This window comes from Apus apus, chromosome 13, assembly GCF_020740795.1.
Source record: "Apus apus isolate bApuApu2 chromosome 13, bApuApu2.pri.cur, whole genome shotgun sequence".
Taxonomy (NCBI): domain Eukaryota; kingdom Metazoa; phylum Chordata; class Aves; order Apodiformes; family Apodidae; genus Apus; species Apus apus.
In genome coordinates this window covers 5,304,164-5,330,899 of record NC_067294.1, presented here as the reverse complement: position 1 = coordinate 5,330,899, position 26,736 = coordinate 5,304,164, and the positions used below count along the sequence as shown (strand labels likewise).

At 44.4% G+C, this 26,736-nt stretch overlaps 1 protein-coding gene across 1 annotated transcript; it reads right to left on the bottom strand.

The window, feature by feature from the left end:
• Positions 1-254: 254 nt before the first annotated feature.
• Positions 255-19,896, bottom strand: CANX (calnexin). Its single transcript, XM_051631059.1, has 15 exons — positions 19,826-19,896; positions 11,788-11,976; positions 11,212-11,285; positions 10,626-10,684; positions 10,144-10,285; positions 8,815-8,896; positions 7,229-7,421; positions 6,159-6,348; positions 5,340-5,453; positions 4,705-4,861; positions 4,165-4,380; positions 3,198-3,317; positions 2,962-3,097; positions 2,739-2,830; positions 255-2,141 (listed from the first exon to the last, which is right to left on the bottom strand). The coding sequence occupies exons 2-15, from the start codon at positions 11,971-11,973 to the stop codon at positions 2,088-2,090; spliced, it is 1,815 nt and encodes a 604-aa protein (XP_051487019.1). The 5' UTR covers positions 11,974-11,976; positions 19,826-19,896; the 3' UTR covers positions 255-2,087.
• Positions 19,897-26,736: the final 6,840 nt, after the last annotated feature.

Below are 26,736 nucleotides of genomic sequence, written 5' to 3'. Positions count from 1 at the left end.
AAAATGTTAGCTGAATTGAAACCATTTACATATACTTCATCTCCAAGGACTGAGAGTCATAAAATAGCAGCTGCTCCTTGATAAAAATACAGTCCTGAGAACAAGCTAATAGCAATGCTTAAGCTATGACATCTTCCATGTCAGAGTATAAGCTATTTTTTGCAACAAGGAGCAGTATTTACCAGGTGTTCAACAGGCAAAGGCATTCTAAACATGCAAGAGCTCCCAACACAAGTCTGAAATTACTTCCAGTATCTTGCTTACAATAGTTTATTTGCACACTGCAGAAAGATCAAGAAATCCTGCTATGCATTTGTGATCACTAATATTTCAAACACAACAACCAAGGGATACAACATAAGGACAGGCAGAAAGAGGTGTTTTACAAAAAAAAAAAAACAAAACAACAAAACAAAAACAAGTCCAAAACAAGAGTCTTTTAGTAACTGGTTAGATTGCTTGCAAGGTAATTGGAACACCTCCCTCCCCAAACCCTGGGAATTATTCCCCCAACTATACCTATGCTATGACCAAACAACACTGGAGTGCTTAAATTCAGTGCAAGAAGAGTCATTTCAGGACATTTAATTTCACTCTAAACAAAGGCAAAAAGTTTATCTATATAGACATCCAAAAGCCAACATATTTGGTACAGTGTAATGAAGTTACATAGATTTCACCCTCAGAGGTATGCTCTTGTAGTGATCACCTGCATTCCACCAAAAAAAAGTGTTTGAAACAGTATAATATAGTAGACTCAACACTTTAAAAAAATTTATTCAGCTGGAATTGGAACTCCCTAACATTCACAATATAATTTAGGATGCATTTGTTACATGAAGAGCAGATAAAAGACTTAAACAGTTTCACATACCAGTTAGGATATTCCACATGCTCCTTCCCCACCTACAATACTGACATCTTGGTGGTTTGGTGTTTTTTTTCTTCTTTCTTTTTTTCCTTGTGTGTTTTTTTTTTTTTCTTAACAAACACTCAGTTCAACTTGTCTACCTGACTACCTCCCCCATTTCTACAGGAGTAGACATACAGTGATAACAGTGAGAGGATATGGGACACTGTCCTATCCAGTGTTTGGACCCTGGAAAGGAGTAGCCTAGCTATAAAAAGAAGAGTTTGACAATGAGCTGAACACGAAGCACTTCAGCAACTGAGGCAAAGCTGCACTCAGAAGAAAAGCTGTAAAGTCACAGAGAAAGGAAAGCATCAGTGGCTGAACAGAGGGGAAAGGGGGAAGTAGTCTAACACCACCCCACCCCCCCAACAACCCATTAGCTTTACAAAAAGAGTTAACAAACTAACAAAACCCACTATCTGCAAGGTCTGAAGGATTAAATGCCACATTAAGATGACCCCTCCAAATCCTAGATCATTTGTCAACACTTAACAGGGCTTTAGCCATGCACAGTATGCATATTCTACAGACTAACTCCTTCCTTCCAGCCCTTCTTCCTCTTTCCCCTCCCCCCAAGATAATGAAGTTGATTAGAAAGTTTCACTACTGGCTTCCCCATACTCCCCATCCCCATTTTTTTTCTTTCCTTTTGAGGACAGAGGGGCTGTCAAATACAGTGACAAGTTTTCTTCAAACAATAATCAAATTAAGGGATATAAAGACATTGGTGCATTTAGGAACTTACATATTTGTAAAAAAAACCTAGTTATAAAACTGCATTTTTATGACCTAGCACTTTTGAGATTCATTGTTATTTTTCACTAATTAATATATTAAATTAAGCCAAGGTTTGCAATCGGAAAAGTTCTACCAACCTACATAAACCCAGAAAAGAATATTTAAAACAAATGAAAAGGTTAGTTATGTTACATTCCAAAATCCACAGCCCATTATATTAAATGCATTCTTTCTACAGGAATGATGTTCTTTAAAACAGATGATTGCAAATATTTTACTGCTAGACACTCCATTACATTGGATAGTGTGACTGCAACCTGTGGATGGTGAAATCTTGAGGTTTGTCCAAGTTTCAATGTAAGGTGTCCAAGGTCCTCTCCCAGAACCATGTTTGGAAAAAAAAAATAAATCACAGGTCAAGTTCTTACAACTTTTTTCAATCTTTCCTTGGCTTTCTGTTTCTGGGTGATCTATTCACAGTTTCCTCCTCCTGCAAGAAAATAATTTATATGAATATCAAGGAAATAGATTCTGAGAATACCCTTAAAAAACATTTTAAAGAAAACCTACAAAGAAGAATCCACTTTCAGTTCTACATGAGGATTTCATTTTTGAAAGGACCTACTGCTGTTCACCATCCTGCCCTTCTGTCCATGGCAAATGCAAATCCTCCCTCTTCCTTTCACAGTGGACATCCACTATTTGCTGAGAGTTCTCAACAGCTTCTGCTGCTGTGAGAATCCTTCTAACCTCAGGCAACACTCATCCATTTTCAGTCAGCCACTGAGTCAGCACGGAGCACTGAGGAGGTCACATCCTGACTGCACACAAAGCTAAAAAAGCCTTTTGCCTCAAGACCTTCACACACAACTACCTGCTCTGACCATGCAAAGCCCAGAGCAGTGCCTTCAGCAAGGTGGCCAGCACTGCTGCAGGTGGCCACAGCAATTCCCACTCTGCAGTGAGTACATTTTCCACAGTTCTGACACATGAGCCAGGTTAACTTTTAACGCTTGTGTAAGGCTTGTTCTGCATGACTTCAGGAAACAAGCACACAAGACTTCCCTCAAAGGCTACGCACTCTTACCTCTGATGCACGTTTCCTATCCTCTTCTTCATCCTCTTCCTCCTCCTCTTGACTAGCACTTCCTATGTCAGCATCACTTCTCTGCTTCTCTTCTAAGGGGAATAAAAATAGACCAAATTCATTCTTTCTTCTGACATCTTCAGTTCATCATTGGCTATTCCATATCTGCCAATCCTGCTTGTTTATTCTATTGATCTGTTTGGAGATAATTTATTTTACCTACCTAGCTTTTCCTCATTTGCTTCCTCCTCCTCCTCATCTTCCTTGTCTCCTTTGTCTTTTTCTTCCTCTTTCTCTTCATCCATCACATCAGGCTGAGGAGCATCAGTCTTTTTATATTCTGCAGCACTTGGCTGTTTCTAAAACAAAATCGTCAAAACCAGGTTTGAGACGTTAAGGGACATTTTCCTGAATTTCTTTTTAAACATGATATAACCTATTATCAGAGGAAATGCATACCTTCCCAGAACAGCAGAAAAGGACAACAAGGAACACTGGCAAAGCCACAGTGAGGATGTAGACTACCCAAAGCCAGGGACGTTCTTCAGCAGCTGCCATCATCTGGCCCACAACACCAGGCTACAAGATAAAAACAACTGTCAGATTCCATCCCATACAGTAAGCTCAGCAGTTTAGCTTAAGCAGCAGAATTTTCAAATATGTTTTTAGCAACTCTAAACATTATATTTCCTGGAGTACTATCCAGTTCTGGAGCCCTCAACACAAGAAGGACATAGAGCTCTAGGAGCAAATCCAGATAAGGGCCACAAGATGATCGAGGGCTGGAGCACCTCTCCTATAAGGACAGGCTGAGAGAGTTGGGGCTGGAGAAGAGAAGGCTCCAGAGAGACCTGACAGTGGCCTTCCAGGGACTTTTTACAAGGATGTATAGTGAGAGGACAAGAGGCAATGGTTTAAACTGGAATAGGGCAGATTTAGGTTAGACATAAGAAAGAAATTCTTTAGTGTCACAGTGGGGAAGCACTGGAGCAGGTTGCCCAGGGAGGCTGCAGAAGCCCCATCCCTGGAAGTGTTCCAGAGCAGGTTGGATGGGGCTTTGAGCTACCTGGTCTAGTGGGAGGTGTCCCTGCCCATGCAGGGGGGTTGGAACTAGATGATCTTTAAGGTCCCTTCCAACCCAAATAATTTTATTTCATACCTCAAAAAAATAAATATAACCTCCACAAGTACTTTTTCCATAGTTCAGAAATTAAGAATTAGGCTAAAGTTATCAGTCCAATTGTCAGAGTAAAAAAGCTCACAAAAGAGCAGTGAGTACTCAATGCTACTTAGAGCAACCATTAGCATACTTGGTTTATCACAACCCCTAACCTTGGTACATATAGATATGTATTGATAAAGACTATGGGACAGAACAGCAGCAATGCTCCTGCTGTTCAGTCAGCAAACAAAGGTTGTTTCTCACCTCTGCAGCACCATCAGCTGCCTTTTTCAGTCCCCATCCATCATTGGCCCAATCATCAGCCACAGCTCTCTCAGTACAGATGATAAAGTTGTCAAAAAAGATGTCAGAAGTCATTGACCACAACTCAAGTCCCACAGCACTGAAAGGAGTCATCTTGAAAGGTTCCAGGTCCTCAAAGAAATGTGGGTTTGGGATCTTCCTAGGCTTCCATATACCCTAGGAAAGACAAGACATTTAGCCTCACCTGCTTTATAATACAATTTTCAGTTTTCACTCCATTTTGAATGGAGAGGAAGAACAATTAATTGCATTTCATTACAATGTCTATGGATGCAACTCATCAGGTTTTGGGAATAAATTTTCATTTATGCTACAAGTAAGTGAAACCAAGTAAGAAGGCTCTTTGCATCTGTTCACTTGAAATACAGTACAACCATAGCAGTATTTGTATTTTTTATTACAACTGCTGAACCTACATCACTCTGCTTTTGTAAGAGAAATGCTGCATTGGCCAGCAGTTTAAGCAATGAATGCACTAACCTGATAGTTCACATTATCAATCATAGGAGGCTTCCATTTGCCTTTGTAGTTTGGATTGTCAATCATTGGTCGCTGCCAGGTACCACAGCCTGGGGCTGTCTCACATTTAGGATTTGCAATCTGAGGTGCCTCCCATTCACCATCCATATCCTCATCCCTGAAAAGGAAAAGTGACTTTTTAAGTCTGCCCCTTGTCTTTATACAGAGTAAGACTTAGACAACGCCCAGTTTCTGGGAAAATTAAAATTTCTACCATAAAATGGAGATCCTGAAACTTAGTACAGCACAGGTCTGTAGATAAAGACACAGCAGAAGCAATGAGGATTTCAAGTTGCTAGGAAGCACAAAAACTCAAAAGCCAGACCCTGAACACAGCCTCCCCTGTGATCCCTTCCAAAGATGGTTCAACTGCAATATCACCATCACTGCCCTGTTCAGCTTACAATCACAGAAGAGTTGAGAAGTACAAAGGGGAACATAAGACTCCTCAGACCACCTCTGCCTTCTGCTTTTGAAGCAATATAGTCTGAATTGACAACTTTGTTAGAGAGCAACTATGAACTAGTTTTACTTGCAAAAGCCAGTACAAAAGCCATGAAATATTTGCTGTCATTTGCAACAGGCAGTAAACTTACCAATCTTCAGGCTTCTCAGCATCAGGGTCTGCTACGTATTCTGGCTCATCATCCAGCCAGCCCTCTGGCTTCACAGCATTTTCATCTGCAATCTTTGCAGGAGCATCCTCATCCCTTGAGAACAAAATATCACATATAAACACACAAGTTCTCCACCCCAAGGCACGATTCTAGACTCTGAACAGGCTGACAGATCTAGACAACCAGCCAGCTTCCCTTCAGATAGGGTAAGCATCACCCTGATTTCAGAACAGAATTGCCTTGCAATCTGTTACCTACACATGTGCCTCATGGCACAATCCTGGTGCCAACTGTATGGTAATACTACTTGTTTTTTTTAAAACCAACCTAGAATGGACATACTGCAGAACATCCAGTACCTCAGTGGTCGCTGCAAACGCATTTTGAGCTTGGAATTGAGTCCATAGTTCACCAAGCACAGGTTCAAAGACAGAAACCCAGTATCAGTTTCCAGTTTAGGCTATCAGGTATTTCAGTCACTTGTCACTGTGTTACACAAACAACTACGAACAGTAACATCTTTTGCAGCTCATCTTTTGATCTCAAGAACGAAAGCATCAGCTAGCATAGCTGATCCAGTAACACTTTTATCTGTGGGCAGCACAGTAACAGCAGCACTAAACAGTAATTCCCAGAGGACACTGATCCTGTCTGCTTTTCTGTACCAAACTGCTGCTCAGACACCTAAACTGATTGCGTTTTGATTACAAGGGTGAGACTCAAAACCTTCTATAAGTCATCTGAGAAAGACTTTTTGATCAGGACCAAATTCCAATTCCCCCCCTCCCAAAAGCTTACCAGTCATCTGGTTTAACAGCATCTGGGTCTGGGATCTTTGGTCTCTCATCCCAGTCCTCAGGTTTCTGGTCATTCGGGTCCTCAATCTCTCGAGGTGGATTCACAGGAGGAGACATATCATTTAGCAAATTCCCACTGTTGACAACTGTTTGATCAACCAGTATTTCAAAACTATTATCAGGATTCAAGACTGTAAGGAAAAGAGTTGATGTAGCCATTACAAATCAGGAAGCATCACTCACTGCCACTATACCACTAAAACTTCAGCAATCCAAGCTACCACCTGCCCAGCAATTGCTTTCAAGAACCTTTCTCCTTATGCCAAGGTGTAACTAGTGATGATGTACCATGCCTCACCTTGTGAGAAAGACAACTCGTTGCAGGAATCCTACTTTCAGTATACTTTAGCTCAAAAGCTTGTAGAGCTATTTACCAGTTCCCATGGCAAGTTGACTCTGTCACAGAAGTACTACTTTTAATAGTAAGAATGTAGTACATCTTCAGTAAAATGCAAATAATAAGACTCTGCTACTGACCCACAGGATTTTAATCCCACTCCTTTATCCATTGCTGCCTCTGTAGCAGGAAAAGCTGGAGATCCTCCTGAGTACCCCCTGAAAGACTTCAGTCCTAGCTAAAATAACAGACACTGTACTTCCAGAACAACTGAGTGTGTCTAGTACTATGAAAGCAGCCAGAAAAACAACTATCACTCTAAATCTCAAGCAGAGTATACCCCAAACACTAGGGAGCAGCATTCAAAACAGTTCAGAGATATTGGCAATTATTTTGGATATATTTAGCACATCAACTGCTCTGAAATTCAGTTCTCCTTTAAACGTTAAGTTCAAGGTCTCAGGACCTTTCCTACATGAATCAAGGCTTATTGCAAGGAAGAAATCAGCCTCTGCAGAGCAAGATCAGCTTTTGCATTCAGAGCTTTCAAGTGTTTTTTAGTTGAACAACTGAATATTTGTGGAATCGCACTATACATCTGGCTCGTTTGAAGAGCTTTTGACTCAGGAATTACAGTAGCAGCTATTAACATGCATAGTTAAGAGTGGCCATACCCAAAGTATAAAGATGGGTCTTCTTATCAGTGAAGTAGGTCTTCAGGTCAGCATCCGGACGCTTCGCGTGCTTCTCCTCGTATTTGCCGGTCTTTGGGTTTTTGTGCCGGAAGATGAAGTGCAGTTTGTAATCCTCTCCACATTTGTCAGGGCCAAACATGATTGTATATGGAGTTTTGTCATGGAACTGATCCTTTAAAAACAATGCAAAACTTCATTCTATTATTTTGAAAAGAACCAAAGTCACTGCCTGCTATAAGAACTCCCACCTCATTACATGTTATTTTGCAACTTGGCTATCAAGCCAGTGAGGTCCCCACACCAAAGCTGGTATCCTGGCTACAGGCCTCTGGAGAAAACACCAAGATTATCCCAGGCATTTCATCTTGCACCTTTGATCTCTACTTTCCCGAAGAAAAACAACAGCTATTCAAGTGTTATCCAAAAGATAAGTGCAAGTGACAACCACAATGCTTAAGCATATCTCTACATTAAAATAAAGGATTTTAAAAGCTACCAACATAGAAGTATCAGTTACTATTAATAATGAACAACTATTCCCATGAGGTTCTTTCACACAAAGCGATAAGCAGCATTAGAAGTGAGGCTTTCATTTACACACTTATAAATTGGTGTACTGTCTCAATCTGAGAGTAAGGGAATACAATAATCTCACCTTTGAACACTGCAAGCAAGTCTATTTGTTCTTGCTAAAGTCATCTTAAAATTCAATGCACATATGAAAGTGGTTAGACAGCCAACTGTTTTTTTGGGTGTCTTTCTAAAAATAATTTTTATCTGTATTAATAACACAGCTACAATGAGACTGCAGAAGGAAAGAAGGCTGGGTAACAAATCATAAAAGGTACTTCCCATCAAGTGGGCTAAAGGAAGCCCACTGACCTGTGCACAGTGAGCCAGCAGTTAAGTTTTGTCTGAAGAGACTAAACCACTTGAGGTAGGTATATGATTGAGGGGGGGGGGAAATTATCCTTAATCCTTAGTAGTTGTAACATGGTCTTTTCCACTGACCACACTTTTAAGACAATGGGTCATTTATGAAGCAAATGGTTCTATATAGTTTGTGCAGCTGAACATAAAAGGTTGTATCCAGTCCAAGTTTTAATTTTCTTTTATGTGTCCAATAGCTCACAAGTGAGTTCACATGTTGAAGACAAGGCTATAAATGCAAGGTATAATTGCAGTTATTTGCATTAGTCTGTTTTAGAATATAAAACATGGAATTTTCCTTCTGGGCAACAGCTTCCTGAGAAGGTTTCTCCTCAGACACTGGCTACTCTCCCGAGATACCTCCTCTTCAGTCCTAGAACCCAGGGAAATTAGGTATTGCAGACTTCAGCAAAGGTTTAGAATTGCTCAGCTAGTAGAAAAACCCAGAGTTTTCACTCAAGAAGATTTCAGTATTTATCCTCTCCAACTGAAAATAGTGGGAAACTGCTGAGTGGAATGTACTTTGGAGATCAGGTCCTAAATATGTTTCGCTACCTTTATGAAGAGATTTCTTCAGAAAAAAAATGGAAAAGCTTTGGTTCATGGGAAACACTCAGAGTAGCAGCATTACTCACCAGGTTCAATTCAGGGGTTTTTGAAAGCAATTTCACATAGGCCCCACCACACTCTATTCCATTTTGGAAATTTACTTCATACCTAATTTTAGTTTTGGACAGAAAAGGGGAGAACATGACAAAAAATTACTTCTTTAAAGACACAATTTTCAAGCACAAATTAAGAATTACACAATTTTGTTGTTTGCTTTACATCACATGCTCAGTGAATACTGAAAATACATGGTGCATTCTAAGGACTAAGCAAATACTTCATAAAGGCCTGAGAAACAAGAGAAACTGAGGATTTAGAAGACAACCTAACAAGAAGTATTAAACAATTTGTGTACTGTTCTAGAAGATGATGATCTAGAAGTAGAGAGAAGGAAGAAAAAGCTTTCCAATATGTAAGACACTGCAACAGAGATTAAGGCAATCCAATTATTTTCCCCACAATTACTATGGCAAACTGGCAACTCAACTTGCAAGGCTAACAAAGTAACAAAAATTGGATCCTAGAAGCAGCCCCTTTAGGGTTATAAGCACAGAACAGTATATTTGGGGATGTCAAGTAGTCTGAAAAGGGCAAAACATCTCTGTCAGGAATAGGCTAAGTATGTTTGATCCTCTCTCAATGCCAGCAGCTGAAGTGGATGATCACTGGGTCTTATTTTTAGCTTTGTATTTTGAGTCAAAACTAAACAGTCATGCAAAGCAAAAGTGACCAGTCCTTATCTTGTGCATATATGAATTAGCTTATTCTTTGTTTAAGCTAATGAAGTAGGTAACAATCCACAATTCAACTGATTTTTTTTTCCCCTTCTTGCTAGTCTAACATACATGCAACTAGATACTTCTACCACAGAGCTAGGCAAGCTGTTCATCTTCCATGACAGATGGATTGAAACAAAGGAAGGAGGAAACAAGTGCATCTTTACCACTCTGTCTGCTCCACCTTGGAAACAAGGGCCAGTTACTGTGTAAGGAAGTGCACTGACCTACATGCACGCCAGCTTTTGTCCAAAAGGAGAAGCACTTTCACAATCAACAGTACAAAAGTCAGTTGCCTGACCTTGTTACTACAATTAAATCAGTGAATTGAAGTCTCAAGACAAGTTACCAAGTCTGGTTTTCATATACTTTGTTCCTTTTCAGGCTTCAGAGGGATCTACACTGTTCCTGCCTTCCCACTTCAGCCATCTGGGTCGCTATTTTACTCTTAAACAGTATAATAGGTTACAGTATCCTCTGTCATCCAGTCCCCCGGTCCACAATAGCTCAGTTATGGAATTAACCTCAGTCATCATGTCACCCTTGAAATAACAGAACACTAAGCAATCATTTACTTACTGTATAATAAGGGGTTTGGTATCAAATACAAAAGGCTTTGAAAGTCTGGATGAAATTGCATGATGCTTGGCTCGGGTTACCATTACAAGCCCTTTGTCTCCTGGAAGCTTAGTGTCCTTCATGTCTTGGACTTCCCATTTACCTGGGGAGAAGTAAACCAAACATTATCAAAACTTGTTCAAGACAGTCTTTGTTTAGTCCGTTTTTGAACAGGACAGTCAGCATTCTGCAGTGATGCCCTATACAACCTACCACCTTTTCAAGTGATTAGCTAGAAATTACTTTAAAATCTCCAAGTAGGTATTTTGTCTACATCACAAATACACTTTATATTCTTAGCCAGGTATATAAACACTCCTTCCATTTTCTTTAGTGAACATTAATTTTAACTGGGAAACAGAGAACAAAGACTTGCACCTCTTCTTCAGATCTCACAAAAGATGTCAGAAACATCTATCATCCATAACCTGGGTTGGACTCACCATCATATTTGGCAATCTCATCATCTGTATCATCTTTTTTGGCTCTGGAAAGGATCCATCTAGAAGACAGACATCCAATGGTCAGAAAACCATACTTTTTTTCCCCCTGACTAGAAATCCTGCCCTTAAGATAACCCTTGCTGTGCTATGACTGCACCTCAGTATCTTGATGCCCCAAGAAGTTCTGTGCCCAAGCCTGCAATGTCTTCTGCATTTGCCACTTCCCATCCCTACCTATAACAGGACCATAGCCTCAGTGTCATCATCATAATTTTGTAAAACAAACAAAAAACCCCCAAATGTAAACCCTCACCATCCTCACATTACCTGAAGTAAAAAGTCAGATGAGGATTAAAATATTACTCCTGTATGGCTCACCCCCGCTTCTTAATAGAATTTCAGGAAATATTCTTTTAGCTCAGCACTTTTAACAGTCAGTCCAATATAATCACTGCTGTAACCCTTGCCAGCCACTGCCCTTTGATTCAGTTTAGAATAACCCAGGATTTAGAGAGGGTTTCATAGCCTTTCACCAATTTTTAAAAAATTATCTGCTATACTGAATCATCCTTCAGACCATACTCACCCATCCAGAGTTCCTTTATCAAAGGACTCCACAAAATACACCTCGCCAGTTGGGACTGGGGCCCTGTAGGTAACCTATGGGAGGAGAGAGGCATTTATGCACCTTCCAAGGCACATTCTCTACTCTGAAGAAATACAGGCATATACAACTCACATCCCTCTTCTACACTCAAGTACAGCTCACTTGGAACATCCCTGCAGCATAAATACAAAAGTTATGTAAATATTGCTGCTGCTTGTGTCAAGCCACCGTGTTCTAGTCTGCAACTACAACTGAAGTACACATCTAGCTGGAAACCTCAGCACTAACTCCTGATAATCACAGCAAACCACATATTTCAAGGGCGGATCTAAGTTTTCAGGAAGAATGTGGGGGACATGAGGAGAGGAACAGAGCAGCCAGGCTTAATTCCAAGCCCTACTCCCAGATAAGATCTTCAATATCATCACAACATATGTCACTGTTTAAGGCTGGGCTGGCTACTAAACAAACGTTAGCAAAGCAAAGCCAACTCTGATCAGACTTACATTAACTACAAGTGTTAAATCAATCTTTAGAAGAAGTTCCATGCCAAACCTTTGGTGTTGGAGGAGGAGTGCTTGTTTCAGGCTTTGACTCTTCTGCCTCCTCAATCCCATCGTCCAAGTCATCCTCGATATCAACTACATCATCCCCATCATTGTCATCATCCATATCATGTGCCTGGACAGCAAAAGTCCCAAGAGCCAGCAGGGTCACACACAGTAGCCATTTCAGCTCCATGATCTGTGTAAGACATGGCAAAGAGGTCAAGCCAACACTGCACACAGAATGAAGCACTGCTTCTTGATTAAAAAAAAAACATTCAAGACAAAATGTAAAGTGCTTCCTCATACAATTGAAAAGTGAAAACTTCTCTTTCCAGCTCTGCTGTTTACTGCATTTGGCTGGTTGAGACAGCTCTAAAAGCTGGAGATAAATACAACGTAAAACTCAAGTATTTAATGCAAAACAGACATCAACTGAGTGGAGGAACATGAATGCAAATCATGCAGAAGTGTCATAACTTTGCTCTTACACTGCCCCAGTCCATGAGCAGAACAGCAGACACACACACACACCACATCATAATCTATGTAACTGCAAAAGCCTAAAAAACCCAACAAAACCCCACAACCCTATTTGGTACTTATGAGGGACTTTAAATGTCCTTCAGTGTCTGAAACTGAAATTTCCTTTCAGTTCAGGAACTGAAATACAACTAGCTAGCTCTTCCAAGCAGAGTAATCTACCACGTAATCAATCCTCTATCTCCTGGTCAATATTTTTTTTGTCCTTTCAACTGTGTGACACTGGCATTTTCATTCATCAGTCCCCTTCTCCAGGTTTTATTCTGGAACCACTGCCAACAGTCATTGATACTACTAGCAGATGTCTAGAAGCAGTTGAAGCTACTGAGGCAGACCCAGGAGAAAATGTCTTTCTACTCCACAGACTGTTAATTTGATTCCTCTTTTTTGATCTCTAATTTAACAGGATGGCCAAAGAATAAGAATCTCTGTTAACAGAGGCTTTACAGAATTAAAACACCACAAATCAGAGACCAGAAAATTCAACTAATTTATAAAGTGCCCAGCACACTGTCACACCTAAAATATGGTTGATCTTGGCAAGTTGTAGCTCAAAAGATCTTCTAAGTAAAATAGGGTTTTATTTCAACTTTCTTGCTAGAAAAACTGCAAGATCTGCACCTTTAGGTTGATGCAGAAGGCTACACTCCTAGCTAGCATGCTGCTCAGTTTTATCTCCCAACAAAACCCATAAAAACAACCTGTGCCTTGCTCATCTTTTCTCCTTTGAATCACATTCCAAATTTTTCTTCCAAAACCAGAGTTGTAACTGAGATGAATACTTTTACAAAAGCAACTAAAAAACCAAACATCCCCTCCTTCCTTACACTTCTGCCTTAAGCTGCAGCCCTGCAGACTTGCAAACACAACTCAAGCAGAGTTAACAGTGCCTGGAGGGGGCTAAGTTCATGCTAGAAAACAAACTTTCAACTTTCCAAAGCATGTTTAGGCAGTGAAAAGTATCTACAGTCTTGAAGGCTTATCAGCACTATGCCATACTCCAAAACTACACTGCAGACCACATCTACTGTTCTTAGATTATTCTTTAACTCACTGCTAATGACAGAGAGGATGTTTTATAACTACAACTCAACTGTATTTTAAAGACTTGTGCTGAGGTCATGTCCAGTTTGTCACTACAGCAACATGCAATTGCAGCCAGTTTTCTAACAATAGTTATGGCCTTGAGGATTACAGTCTAAATTCACACTCACAGCCCTCCAGCCACTCTCACAGTTCAGGCAACTGCACCAAAACACCTCAGAGCTAAAGGACACCACTTACACCATGAACAGCTGACAAAAAACTTCCAACTATTACATATGAGCAAAGCTTGTTTGCTTAATGCAGAGTATACAGCCAAAATTGAAAACCATTACAGACATGACAGCAGCTCATGGCTCTTATTCCTAATGTGGGAACCACAGTACAAAACCAAGGAATGAAAACTGTCAAGCACACATCAATTCCCTTGGAAATTCAAGTTCCTCTTGCACACACAGCAGTTCTCTGAATAAACTCATGCCCACTGGCATAAAAACTGTACAGAAAAGAAGAGCACAAAATGTCATTTGAGAAAAGTGATCTTTAGAGCTCTGAATGTGTCCTGTGTGAGGGAAGCAACTACAGATGAGAAGGCATAAGGACACCATTTCACTGGAAAGGCTGCATTTTACCTTAGCTTATCAACAAGGCCTCACTAAATAAATTTTTAACAGAGTTAAATTCAGGAACATCTTACCCCAAGTCTTTTTAACTGCTTTCAGATTATATTATGCAGATAGAAGCACCATTTCATTATTTGGAAAGTGATACAAGGAAATTAATCTTTAAAATACAGCAAGGTTAAAGATAAGCCAATACTCTTCTGTCCTTCTAAGAGGAAGGAGTTTCTCCACACCTCCTCTTGAGCCTGTGCAAAGGATATTAATGATTTAGCACACAAGTAATCCCTTAAGTAGTCTCACCACTAGCCAACCAGCAGTAAAGTTTTGTTGAAAGAACTAGAACATACCCAGAACTCTCAGGCCAGTACCAACTCCACACAACTACCTACTTCACAAGCTCACCCCGACTACAACCCTTTGGAAATATCTGCCAGCAGCAAATGGACTTTGGTAAATGCTAGCACCTAAGTGGCAAAGGTACCCAGCCTCATCCTGCAGGCAAGGCTGCTCCAGAAATTCTTCTGTCAAAGCATCCTAGTGAAACCAGACAATTCTACCAGTGACCTACATAGCAGGGGCAGAAGATAAGCCACTCTGCACACCTGTGCAGCCACAGGTGTCTACTCTGTATGTCTGCATTTATTGGTTAACGCTCTGTCTCAAATGAGGCCTGGGAAGCCTCATTTCAAGCTACAAGTTCTGTTCACATTCCCAAGGAAGTTTTTCTTTATCTCCCCCCCAAAAAAGAACATTATAAGAATCTAATCCAGTTGTATGTCCTTGCCTCTTTATAATCCTTGGCAAGAAGTATTCACAAGTTTGTATCCCTAGAGAAAGCTGTTTAGGACACCTCCTACTTATTAAATCATTCCCAAATTCAACATAAGCTGCCATTCATACACCCCAAGTACAGACTGGTAGCATCTCCTGCAACTACCAGTTGTCATACCAGCTCCTTATTCTGTTAATCTGTAACAATACACAAACTAACTAAATAGTGAGAAATAAAAAGACACTATGTTCTCAGAAAAGCAATTTAAGTGAAGCACACATTTTTTGTATTTAAAAAGCTATCTCTATCCATAATGGATATGCTGCTACAGAAGAAAATTTCAACTTCACACAATCCTTAGGGACACAACATAAACATGATTATCCCCTAGTAAATTAGGTTATTCCTAAAGAGAAGACAGAGAAGGAAGGGGAGAGAGAAGAAACTAAGGTTTTATACAAAACAAGTATAGAACATTTTCTGTGGAGCTTTAAGTGGTTAGCAACTACAGGGGTTCAATTAGTCACCTCAAATGTAGTCTAGCCTTCAGATGCTCAGCCACTTTCTCTATTAACATCAGATTTATCTCTTGAAGTGTCCAACTTCCAAGCAATTATCATTAGCCATTTTTGGCTCTGCCTTTCCTTCTTCAGGTTTAACTGTGTAGTATTTCTGAAGGTTAGTGTATTTCTAATCATGCAACTGCCAAAAGCCTTTAACAAAGGAACCCTTTCATGATAGCAAAGAGCTTCTGACATCTCCATTCTACTTCAGCACAACCCTCATTTTCACCATAACAATGTTTCAAGTCAGAGATGACTAAAACTTCATCTATTTATTTTTTTTTTTTATAGAGTTTTGAGACACTGGCACACCCCTTGGATCAAAGGGAAAACTAGTGCACTATAATACCAAAGGACTAACTAGGAAGAGAAGTGAAGACTGCCAGGACTAACAACCATTTGTTCTCTGTCTCCATTCACAGCCAGCTTCTACACTAGAAAGTGTAGAGATGACATTTAAGCACTGTTCACCTGATTGTCAAAAGGTTGAAGCATTTTCCCCTGGAATTCACATGAGCTAGAGCAGAGCACTGAAAATGGAACAGCTGTACAGTCTGGTTATTACAAACTAAAAACTAAACCAAATTTGAGCGAGATGCAGAGACAGGATCAGTTTCTTGCCATAGAAGTGGAAACTCTTAAAACACAGAGCTAAGTGATTGCTACCTTTGGATTTCAAAGCTTTCAAGAAGTCATGCAGCTTCAGTGATTAATTTTGATTTAGAACTCCCCTTTCACTGGACATAAAGGGGAAAGTTCTTAATTATTGGCCTGATATTGGAAACACTTGACCCACACAGCAGCTTGTTGCCATCATTCTCTCTAACATACATGTCCTGGGGAAGGACAGACAGCAAAAGGGCCCACTCAAAGGATGGTTTAGTCCTTTGCTATCATACTTCCAGAACATACTATTTAGAAAGTAACTTCCCTGTCAGGTCAAACAGAGCCTGAAAAACCAGTTTCATCATCTCCTTGGTTACTAATCTATTTGAGTGGTTCATCAAGCCAGCTCTTAATGCTGCATATTTCAAAATGTATAACTACATTTGAGTTGCTACTGGCTATCTAGTTTACTCCTCTTTTTTTTTTTTTAGAAGAATTAAGTCAGATTAAATAGGTCTTATTAAAAATTAGTCACTCACTATGAACTACAGCTCAGCAATTTAAGTGGAAGAGCATCAGTGGTTTCTATTTCAGCAGTATCTGAAGTGACAGCTGAATGACTTAAATATAGGAAGAGCAAAATTTGTTAGCCAAGTCCTGTGTTCCAAATCCTTGATTTCAGTATGGTATTTACAGTGGAGGCACACCAGTAAAAACAAGCACAACGAGTCTTCATGCAAGGCAAGAATTATGAAAGCAAAACTCAAAGGCACAAAAGAAATTCATCACCACACACACAAAAAGCAAGAAGAACAGTAAGGCTGAGATGGTTTCTGAGCAAAGGCTTGGTGACTCTTACTTCGTGGTCCACTAGTTTCTTAACATCAGAACTACAGAATAGCAGAGGAAACCTTTTCTACATCTCACAATCCCTCCACCTCCACATCCTGGCTCCTCTGCGGTGCCAGGGTAACTGTTTACACAGCCTCATGATGAACCAGCAGCTGGTTTAAGATGGCTCGAAGTCCTTCTGCTGTGTTATTTTAACCCTGAGTCAATACCCCAGTCCAACCCAGCATGCAAAGGCAAAAGGTGTTGCAGCAGGACAAGTGAAAGTACTGTGAGACAAAGTAAGTAGCCAAGGATAAAAGAAATTAAGCTGTTGGCAGCAGAGTCAGCTTAATGCCATAGTTTCATGAGCAGTTGTGTCATCCATGCTAAAGACAGACCTGTCTTTAGGCAGATTTGGGAGATCTACAGCAAAGCTGAATAACTGTATAGCCAAACACTGTAATTTCAGCAACCAGTACATGATCTCACTACCCCTCTGAGAGAGATATAAAAAAGTTATGGTCATATATATGCAGCCATTTATATCATGCAGACAACACTTTTCCCTCAGTGCCTAGTTTTGCAGCTAGGCAACTCCCAGCACTGTGAAGATTCTGCCTCCAACACTGCTCACTGTTCATTGTTGCCATAACTCAATGAACAGCAGACAAGGCTAAACTAAAACAGCCTTGCTCACAACTGGCCAGAGTCATCGTCTCCCCCTTCCTTAGTTTTTGTTTTTAAAGGAGACTGGCTAGGATACTGTGCTACGTAAGATTTGAGGAAAGTCTGCAAAGGATTAGCCAGACCTCTCCCAGAGAGCTCAGCAGCCCCACAGAAAAAACTGCCTTCTGTTCGGGTTCTAAGGAGCACACACCAGGCAAAAGATTAGGTGTGAAAGGTGACAGCAACAAAGCTCATTTTTAATAAGCATTTCAAATATGCCAGTTTCTAAAAATAATGTGCAACAGTGCAGATACAGTAAGGGAGAAAACACCATGTACTGTTTGTCAGCAAAGAAATCATTCCTGCAGAACTGGAAGTCCTTGGATGGCAAAGGCAAAACTGCAAGGCTTTTTGACCATAAAACAGATGGGCTGCTAGCACAATTACATTAGGCAGGGGGAGATCTGGAGGTGCCCCAAGATCTTTCAGACCATCATGCCTAAAAATCAATTCAAGTTTGCCCTGCTCTAGAATACATTCCAGCAAGCACAGGCTGCCACCATGATGACTACTAGAGGCAGAAAAATGAAAGACCAGAAAAGGAAGTAAAAGGCAGGGCTATGTACAAGTCACAGTGTGTTTATTCTCAAGAAAGGATTTATTCTTTTACTTAGGGGGAAGTGCTGCAGCACATCAAATGAGAGGGTGACCTAACGGAAGCTGCAAGCTTTCTTACTGTTCTGCATTGGGTTTCCTTCCTAGGAGGGCTGCTGATACCAGGAAGCAGTTTACATCTTATACGCAGCTTGTGTTGTTGCCTGGGACTTGTGCAAGTATTCCCTTCATAATATTTTCTTTTTAAACTAGAAATACTGAGATTAGTTATAAACACAGTGCATAACTCAAGGCTTTTCCTAATTTTGTTAAGTGTTTTGTATAAGCCCACATAATATGACCAAACCAAGAGTAAGGTTTTTGAAGTAATTTCAAGTTCATCAGAATGAATCTGGAGCAACACATTTCAACCTGTATTTAACTAGCATTTTATCTGTTATATATCAGACATTCTTATAGTTCCACTATCTCCCTGTAATATTTTAGCAGCAACCCAAATCACAGTGGGTAAAATGTCCCCATAAACCTGTGTGTTATCTCTCCTTATTGGAGAATGTTAAGTAAACATACTGCATTTATAAATACATTACACTCCTAGAGACTAGTTTTCATCATCTAACATATTCTAAAGGACTTCCAGAAAGAGTTTTCCATGATGCTCTGAAGAAACACTGCAGCATTAATTACATTAACACTAATAATACGGTCTGGACCTTTATCATTACTAATACTACTACTAATACACGGCTGCTTCTCTTCACAGCCAAATCATCCGCAGTGTTTCTCTTTCTACAGCCTAGAAAGTTCTTAACCACAAAACTGGATGTGAAAGCTGGCTCTTCAGAATCAGTACAGGGCAGAAATAGGCTATTTTAATTCAAAGCTGTGGGGTGTTTCTGCTTCAAAGGCATACAATACAACCCTCAGCTAACAATTACAACTGCGATGTCATTCATGCACTACTACAAAGACACCCAACACAAATGACATTTGAGTGGTAAAAATCAAAGCATGTGCTTTAAGTCTCTCAAATTCTCAGACCTTGCTGCTTCGGTCTGTCCTTCACCTTTGGCCTTCCCAGCCGTCCAACTGCCTCATCTTGCCCACCTGTTATGCCTCCAACACCTCCTCTTCCAGAGGCTTCTACCTCCCCTCGCACAGCCCGCGCCCGGCCCACGCTCCCCTTCGAGCTCCGCGGGGCTCACAGGGACCGTTTTCAGGCAGCTCCAGACAATTTCCACACAATCGCAAGTCGACGTTAGAACACGGCGCCAGGTAAAACCCGAACCACGCGCCAACCCACATCCACCTCCGACCCACACCTCCCTCTCCCTCAGAGCCGCTCCCCGTCCCACCCCGCCGGGAGGGGGGACAACCCCACGCCCTGCCGGCCCCGCTCCGGCGCTGCCCAGCCCAGAACTTACCAGAAGACCCGCCGCTCCCGCCAGGCCTCCCGCAGGCCTAGCGGGGCCAAGCGGGCACCAGCGGGGCCTGCAGCAGCCCCGGGGCCTTCCCAAGAACAGCGGCTCCCCTCGCCGCGGCTCCCGGGGACCCCCGCCTCCCCCCGCCCCCAGGGACCCACCGGCCTTCCCGCCCCACGGCGCCGACACGACCCCGCGCCGCCCACCACCCCCGAGACTCCGTAACACCCCGCCGGGCCCTGCCCGCCAAACGCCCCCCGGCAGGCCCCGGCTTCCCGGGGCTCCCCCCGCCAGCCCCCGGGCACGCCCCGCGGGCGGGCGCGCTGCCCCATCCCGGGCCGGTTGCGGGGCCAGGGACACTCACCGCGCCGCGGCCCGCCCGCCGCCCCGGCCGCCCTCGCCTCCGTCACGTGCCCGCCGGCCCAGCGCCGCAGCCGCCCGCCTATCTACCGCGCGCCGGCCCCGCCCCCGGCCCACCTCGCTCCGCCTCTCCCATTGGCCGAGAGCGGGCGCGCCCGGCCCCCCCGCCGCCCGCCCGGCGTCCCGATTGGCTCTCAGCCCCGCCACTCAACCGCCTGCCCGCCCCAAAACCCGCCCCAACGGCGCTGCCCTTCGTGGAGGGCTGCTATTGGCTGCTGGGGTTGCAGGAAGTGTCGGGTGATTGGCCGGGGGCGGGAGGCGGTTGGGAAGGGGGCGGGGACGCAACGGTCCGGCCGCTGCGGCGGCGCTGGGGGCGGGACCCCCGGCCCTGGGGGCAGGGGCTGCGGGGCGGGCTGCGGGCAGCGCCGTCCTGCCCCGTCCTGCCCCGTCCTGCTGTCCCGTCCCGTCCTGCTGCCCCGTCCTGCTGCCCTGTCCTGCCCCGTCCTGCTGCCCCTTCCCGTCCTGCTGCCCCGTCCCGTCCTGCCCCGTCCCGCCCCGTCCCGCCGCGGCCGCAGACCCTGCGGCCGGACCCCAGCGGCCCCGGGCTGCCCCCCGGCCCAGGGGAGGGTCCCCGGCTCTGCCGGTGCAGCTGGAGCTGCCGGGGGGCTCACCCGGGCGGTCCGTCTGGGGGTCTGCGCACCTTGACTCTGAACAGCAAGCTCACCTTTGCTTCTGTCCTCTCTGCCCTTAGCTCCTTGGAACAGGGTTTTCAACTTTTCCTTCCTGTCTCTCTCCTATTCAGAAAGCTCAGCGTATCTATTTTTTGCTTAATTACAAGCTGAAGTTTTAAGCAAACGGTCAAACCCGACGCGCGGCGCGTTGGGGACGTCGCGGTGCTGCTGAGGCTGCTGCTCCAAGGCCTTGTTAGTGCCCGTGCTGCCTTTCCGAAGTTGGCATCGTGTCGAGGGGAAATCGTGTGTGAGTGCTCGGCGTTGACACATCCGAACAAGTGCAGAAGCAGCGGGAAATGCAGGAATAACGGTCCCTGCTGCACTCGCTGGGAGGCAGGGGAGGTAACGGGTTTGCATGGGAGCTCACCAGGATCTGTCAGAGCAAGATTCAACTCCAGGAGGCTGTGAGTGCATGCACAGCCGTGCGGGATGGCGAGGAAAGGGGCCGTGCCAGGAGGAAACCGGTCCTGTTGCCCTGTCAGTAACACTGCTCTAAGTTGTATCTGAGCTGCTCCAGCTGAGAAAACGGTATCTGAGCTGCTCGGTTTAAAGCAAGCTCCTGTGTGGTCTGTGGGCTGCAGCCTGTTCCAGCAGATAGGAGGCATCCTGCAGGGATACCGAATCCGCTATTGCTGGGAGGGGTGGGAAGAAGGAAGAAAGAACAGAGGGTTTTGGTGTTGGGTTTTTTTTTTTGTAAACATAAATCTGTTTGGAGTTGATGCCATGAGTCAGCAACACGTCTCCCCACAGAGAAAATTCCACCGTGTTAGGACAATGCAAGCAGGGCCCTGGCGTTCAGAAATAAGGCTCAGCATAAATTAAATCAGCAAATCCCTGTTTACACTGAAATTTGGAATCCAATGCTCATGTATTTCCAGAAAGACACCAAGCTGGCTTCTAAACCTGCCTCTTGACTGAGCTACACCCAGAGTCTGAACAGATGATGCAGACAGGCAGAGAAACAGCCACAAACAACAGGCAGCACGGGAGATACCAAGTGCTTTAAATAAGAAACTAAAAACAGCACAGAGGGATACTTTTAAGGGTAACAAAGCAGTATAATTTAGCAGGCTGCCTCCCCAGTCTAGGCAAAATCCAGTTTTTCACCAAAGATCTTTCAAGCTTCTCTTTTGAAACAGGTTATCAACTCCAACATAACTTGCAGGACAGTACGATACTATTGCTGCAATCACACAAGCACCAGGAAGTCACACACACACACACATATGCCTGTCACACATGCCTCCCTTTCTCTCCCACCCTTTCCCAAAAAAGAAGACCTTCTTTCCTTTTACAACCTGCTGAATCATGGCACAGGCAGGCAGCCCTGACACCCGCTCCTGCCTGTGCTGCTTTGTCATCGAGGGGAACAGAACAGCCTAAGTTAAAAGAAAAAATAATAAATAAAAAATGCTAAAAGCACATCTTACACTGTGATTTTTGAGAAATTTGAGTTTACATACAAGGAATATAAAATCAGCATGAGAGAGATAGATCGTCCAGAAAGAAAGAAAAAAGGGGGAAAAAAAAAAAGGGGGGGGGCTGGGGAATAAAGAGAACAGAAGAACCATGCATAGAGATTTAAGTGCTCTGGCAGCTAAGAAGGTGATATTTTTAGACCAAACTACAGACCATGGCAAGGGCAGAGGTGATGAAAGAAGGAGGGATGGCAGCTACCACATGGCAAACATGACACTGTCAAAGAAAACCGTTTAGGTGTGTTCAGGCTTTGCCACAAGAGATCTGCCTCGTTCCACACTACACTGATAAACAACTGGGGATCACGCTGTTCTCTCATTGTGGCCCCGAGATGAGAGGCAATTCTCTGTTTACAAGTGAACCACGGCTTTGAATAATTGTGTTTTTGGGAACTTTTCTTGCCTTGACTGTTACCAGACAGAGAAACCTCCCGCACTTTCAGCTGGTACCTTCTCAATTCCCTGAAGAATTCCTCCTTCCTTAATCCCTGCAGGGCATTGCCACATCGCTATTGCTGTCCTGGCATTTCGAGGAGACAGGAGTAGAGCCTTTCAGACTCCTCCTCTGGAGAACTGGCAAGAAGTGAGTGGAAAACCCAGCAGGTCAGGGTTGCAGGACACGGGTGACACCAGGCTGCCAGGGAGCAGGCAGGGCGGGTCACCAGCAGGAGGACGCCGCTGACTTTTGCTCTTTCAAACTTTGAACTGCAGGAGGGAAGACAAGCTCACATCTCTGAACGGGCCAGTGTCCATGTGCCCTGGTAGGCTTTTCATGGAAAACACGTTTCTTTACAATGACATCCCTGGAGAGCAATGCTTGGGAAAAGGATGGGGAAAGATACACTGATCTTAGATGATACAGTGATCTGAAAAGATACACTGATGTTAAAAGTTACGCTGATCACTGATCTTATCCCCAGTAATGGGGAGGGTGTCTGAAGGAAATAATAAAGTCCTGTCATTTCCAAAGCTAATAAAATGTCAATGTAAAGACTGTTTTAAATTAATTTTAATAGGAGGAGGCAGATAAGTAGAGAAAGGAAAACACAAAGATAACCAGAGCAGAGCACTAGCAGGTAGATGGGATGAGACAGGGAAACACAGCACTGAGGAGGAAGAAGGTAACACATCCACCTGGTACCATTCACACAGGCTAGGAAGTGTCCCTGGGAATGGGAACTTTACAGAAAACTTCTGGGACCAGAAGGTCAGAGTTACCCAAGACAAGACAATAGGTGCAAGTTTGGTCTGCACATAAGCTAAAGAAATCCTGATGGTTTCCATGGGTTGTACAAAGATTTTGTGGCTTCCTTCGGCATTGAGCCAGTTTGCTGGGCACTGTTTGACTTACACTGTGCCCCTTTCCACCAGTTCTTTCACAGACCAGATGTAGGTTTGCTTCACAGCGGCCCTCAAATATCCCCAGAATTGTCTTCCATGAGAGTGCTGCACTTGAAGCGTTTTTGTCTGAGCATGGCTGCAATGCATGCAACAGGAGTTATTCCTAGGGAAACACAGATTACCTGTTGGATGCAAACACAGCATCCACCTCCACCTTAGGGGCCTGAGACCATCAGCAATGCCCAAAACTTATTGCAAAGCACAAAATCCTAATTTCCCACAGTTCACTGGGAGCCAGGGCATAGAGAGGGGCTGTCCAGTTCAGGGCTTGTGGTTGGTTTGTTTGTAAGCAGTTGTTTTGCCAAGGAAGTGTTTGTTTGTTTGTTTGAAAGAATATAAAAAAAAAACATTTTCACTTCTCAATAGTCAAGTTTCCAAAAATTATAAGTTTTGACAGACTGATTGGGTGCAATTAACGGCCACTGAAATTATGCTAAAACATGGAATATCACAGGGAGAAAGGAAAGAGGTAAATGAGTTTATGATTTAGGAGAGAGAAGGGCAGGACAACATCTGGACTGACTGTGAAGGAAGAAAGGCAGGAAACTTCTTCTCCTCCCACACCAACATCCGATTGCTCCAGGGCACAGCAAGGCCCCATGGCCCGGGTTCCCCAGGAGCCCCCCACTGGCACCCCACGCACCCTTTGGCTTCAGGGGACACGAACACCCCCAGCCCTGCAGGAGAAGCCAGGGATCTGGCACCAAACACAGCCCTTGGATAACTGAGCTGGCTTCCGCACCGGGCTCCCCCTGCCTCCCGCACCGCCTCCTCTTCTCTAAACAACAGGCAGAGACCGTGGTAGAGGAGCCGCATTCCTGACATGCCATGTGAACAGCACAAGGCCACCTCGCACCCCTGGCCCGTCCTAATCCCGACTTGCTGAAGTCAATAAACAGGGAATTAGCAGCACTTAACTCAGTGACCTCTCTGGACGTGCCATTCTCCTGCTTGCAGCCATCAGCTCCTGGCACTGCAAAGGCTGGATCACAGGAGACAAGTATTTCAGTTATTTTGGTGGATCTTTGTCCAGGTCTGACCAAAATACCTTCATCACTCTCTTCTTTTAAGGAAGATAGAAACCCAGATGTGGTTGGTACTCTGCACACGGGCTTTTGAGCCTTATTTTCTTACACTTCTGTACTGTTTTCACTTAAATCTTGCCTGTGGGTTTACACTGAGCCCATTTCACTTTGCATTGAGCAGCGTGCTGCTCCTGTGTCACTTCCTCCTTTGGACTCACCTGGCTGTGCCATGGAGTGGGGGCACCTGTCCTGGCTGAGAACAAATGCAGCAAAAAGACACATGGTTTGATCTCAGCTGGATTAGCAGGATTGACCTTTCTGGGAGCAAGGCAGATGTAGATGTGCTTGAACAACTTGTGAAACTGAATCTCTGACGCCCAATGTAATTGCTGATGAAGGCAGGTTTGTGCTGAAATACTTCCCTACCAGTCAGAACAGCTGTGGTGGGACAGATGTCCTGTTCAGCCATCCTTGCTATTGAGCATCACCTCCATTGAGCATCCTGGGTGGATGGCCCAGGTGGAAAACAGCTTTGTAACATCTTAGATGGCCATCAAGAGCTCTGTAAGTCATTAATGTTCAGGAGATGCTCACTTCTGAGAAACGGCTGAGAAAACTCCTCCTATCAACTGCTCCTTCCCCACCAAGATGTGTGAGACGTGAGGGGAGCACATGCCTGCAGGGAGGTTCACAGCACAGCTGCACTGTGGACACGGTGGCTGCAACAAGCCCACAAGGGTTTCATGTGCACTCACTGCATCCCTGCTGCCCACTCAGTCACAGGTTGGAGCTGCACGGCAGTGACTTTGCACATTTAGCTCCCCCTCCAAAAACAATAACAGTGCTGGAGAATCCCTGCCCAAGGGGGTGGTCCATGCAGGGGTGGTCTGTGCCTGTGGTCACTCCCAAGGAGGTTTCAGCAGGTGGAGGGGCAAGGTGTGTGCTGGGGATTTATGTCCATTTCTCAGTTAGAACTTGAATTTGTTGTTAATCCAGTGAAAATATTTCCCAATAAATGGAAATTACACAAGAGCTCCTTCCTGACACCAGCTTCTAAGCTCACAAACCCACCCAAGTCCCTGCAGAAGCTGCAGGCACCAGCAGCTCCAGTCCTTGCACATCCCCTTGGCCTGCCCAGTGGTGCTCCCTCCCGGCTGCCGTGCTGCCTGGATTCAAATCCCTGCCCCACACATGGTGCCTGTGTTTCCTTCCACTGCTTGGGATGTTCCCTGACCTCCCCGTGCCTGCTGGGAAGGTGACCTGTGCACCTAGAGACGTTCTGCCCCAAGAAGCGGCCAGAAGGTTTGTCCCAGGCTGGGATCCCTCCCTTGCAGGCAGGACATCTCCTGCTGTGCCCGGGGGCTGCAGCGCTCCCAGCTAGAGCATCACGGGCACATTTCCTGCCCTGTGGCTGCTTCTGCATCCCAGCCCCTGGCTTCCCGTTCTGATGTTTCTTATTTTCCTGCCTCAGATAGCTAGTACTCGGGAAAAACCCCTCCATGCACATTTATTCCCGAAGGACAATTACAACAGGACCGTCTTGGTAAGCTGCAATCCCCCCGTGCTTTCCTAAGGACAGCGAAGGGGCTTATAACCAGGCACAGCGGAGGGAGAGGCTCCTTCGGCTGTTTTTCCTGAGGGAAGGTGGTGCTGGACTCCCGCTGTTCACATCTGCAGCTCCCCACTGCCTTCTGGTGGCAAAAATGCATTAAATTCTCCCTCCCAGCCCGGGCTTCTCCTCCCAAGCCGGCGCCGAACACTCGTGCCGGGCTGTGGTCTGGGGCCCCGTCTCGCATCCTTCCTGGCGTTGCCTGCCCCCCCCACACCCCCCCTCCTTGCAGAGTCCCTCTGAAATTCATCCTCTTTTCTGCAGAAAAAAAGACTCCATTCTGTGCCAGAAAGGAAGGTGGAGAATTAACAAACCCTGTGTTTGTAAGGGTCTGACTCTACCTCCAGGGACGGGATGTGTCCCCAGTGTTTCTCTTTCTCACAGGAGCTCTCAGTTCCTGGCAGTCCCTTTGCCAACGGCCCCCAAAACTGTGGGCAACTCCGAGGCTCTTGCTCTGGCTGCCCAGTCTGAGCTGGTTGGGAATGGTGAATGGATTTCCGTCCCTGGTTGCTGGGAGCAAAGCAACCAGGAGTGAAGGGTTTATAGGATTTGCTGCTGCTTGTAATTGTGATAGTCATCTCCTAGGGATCTCCTTGGCAGGGGGGTTGGACTAGATGATCTTTCGAGGTCCCTTCCAACCCCTAGGATTCTAGGATTCTAGGATTCTATGA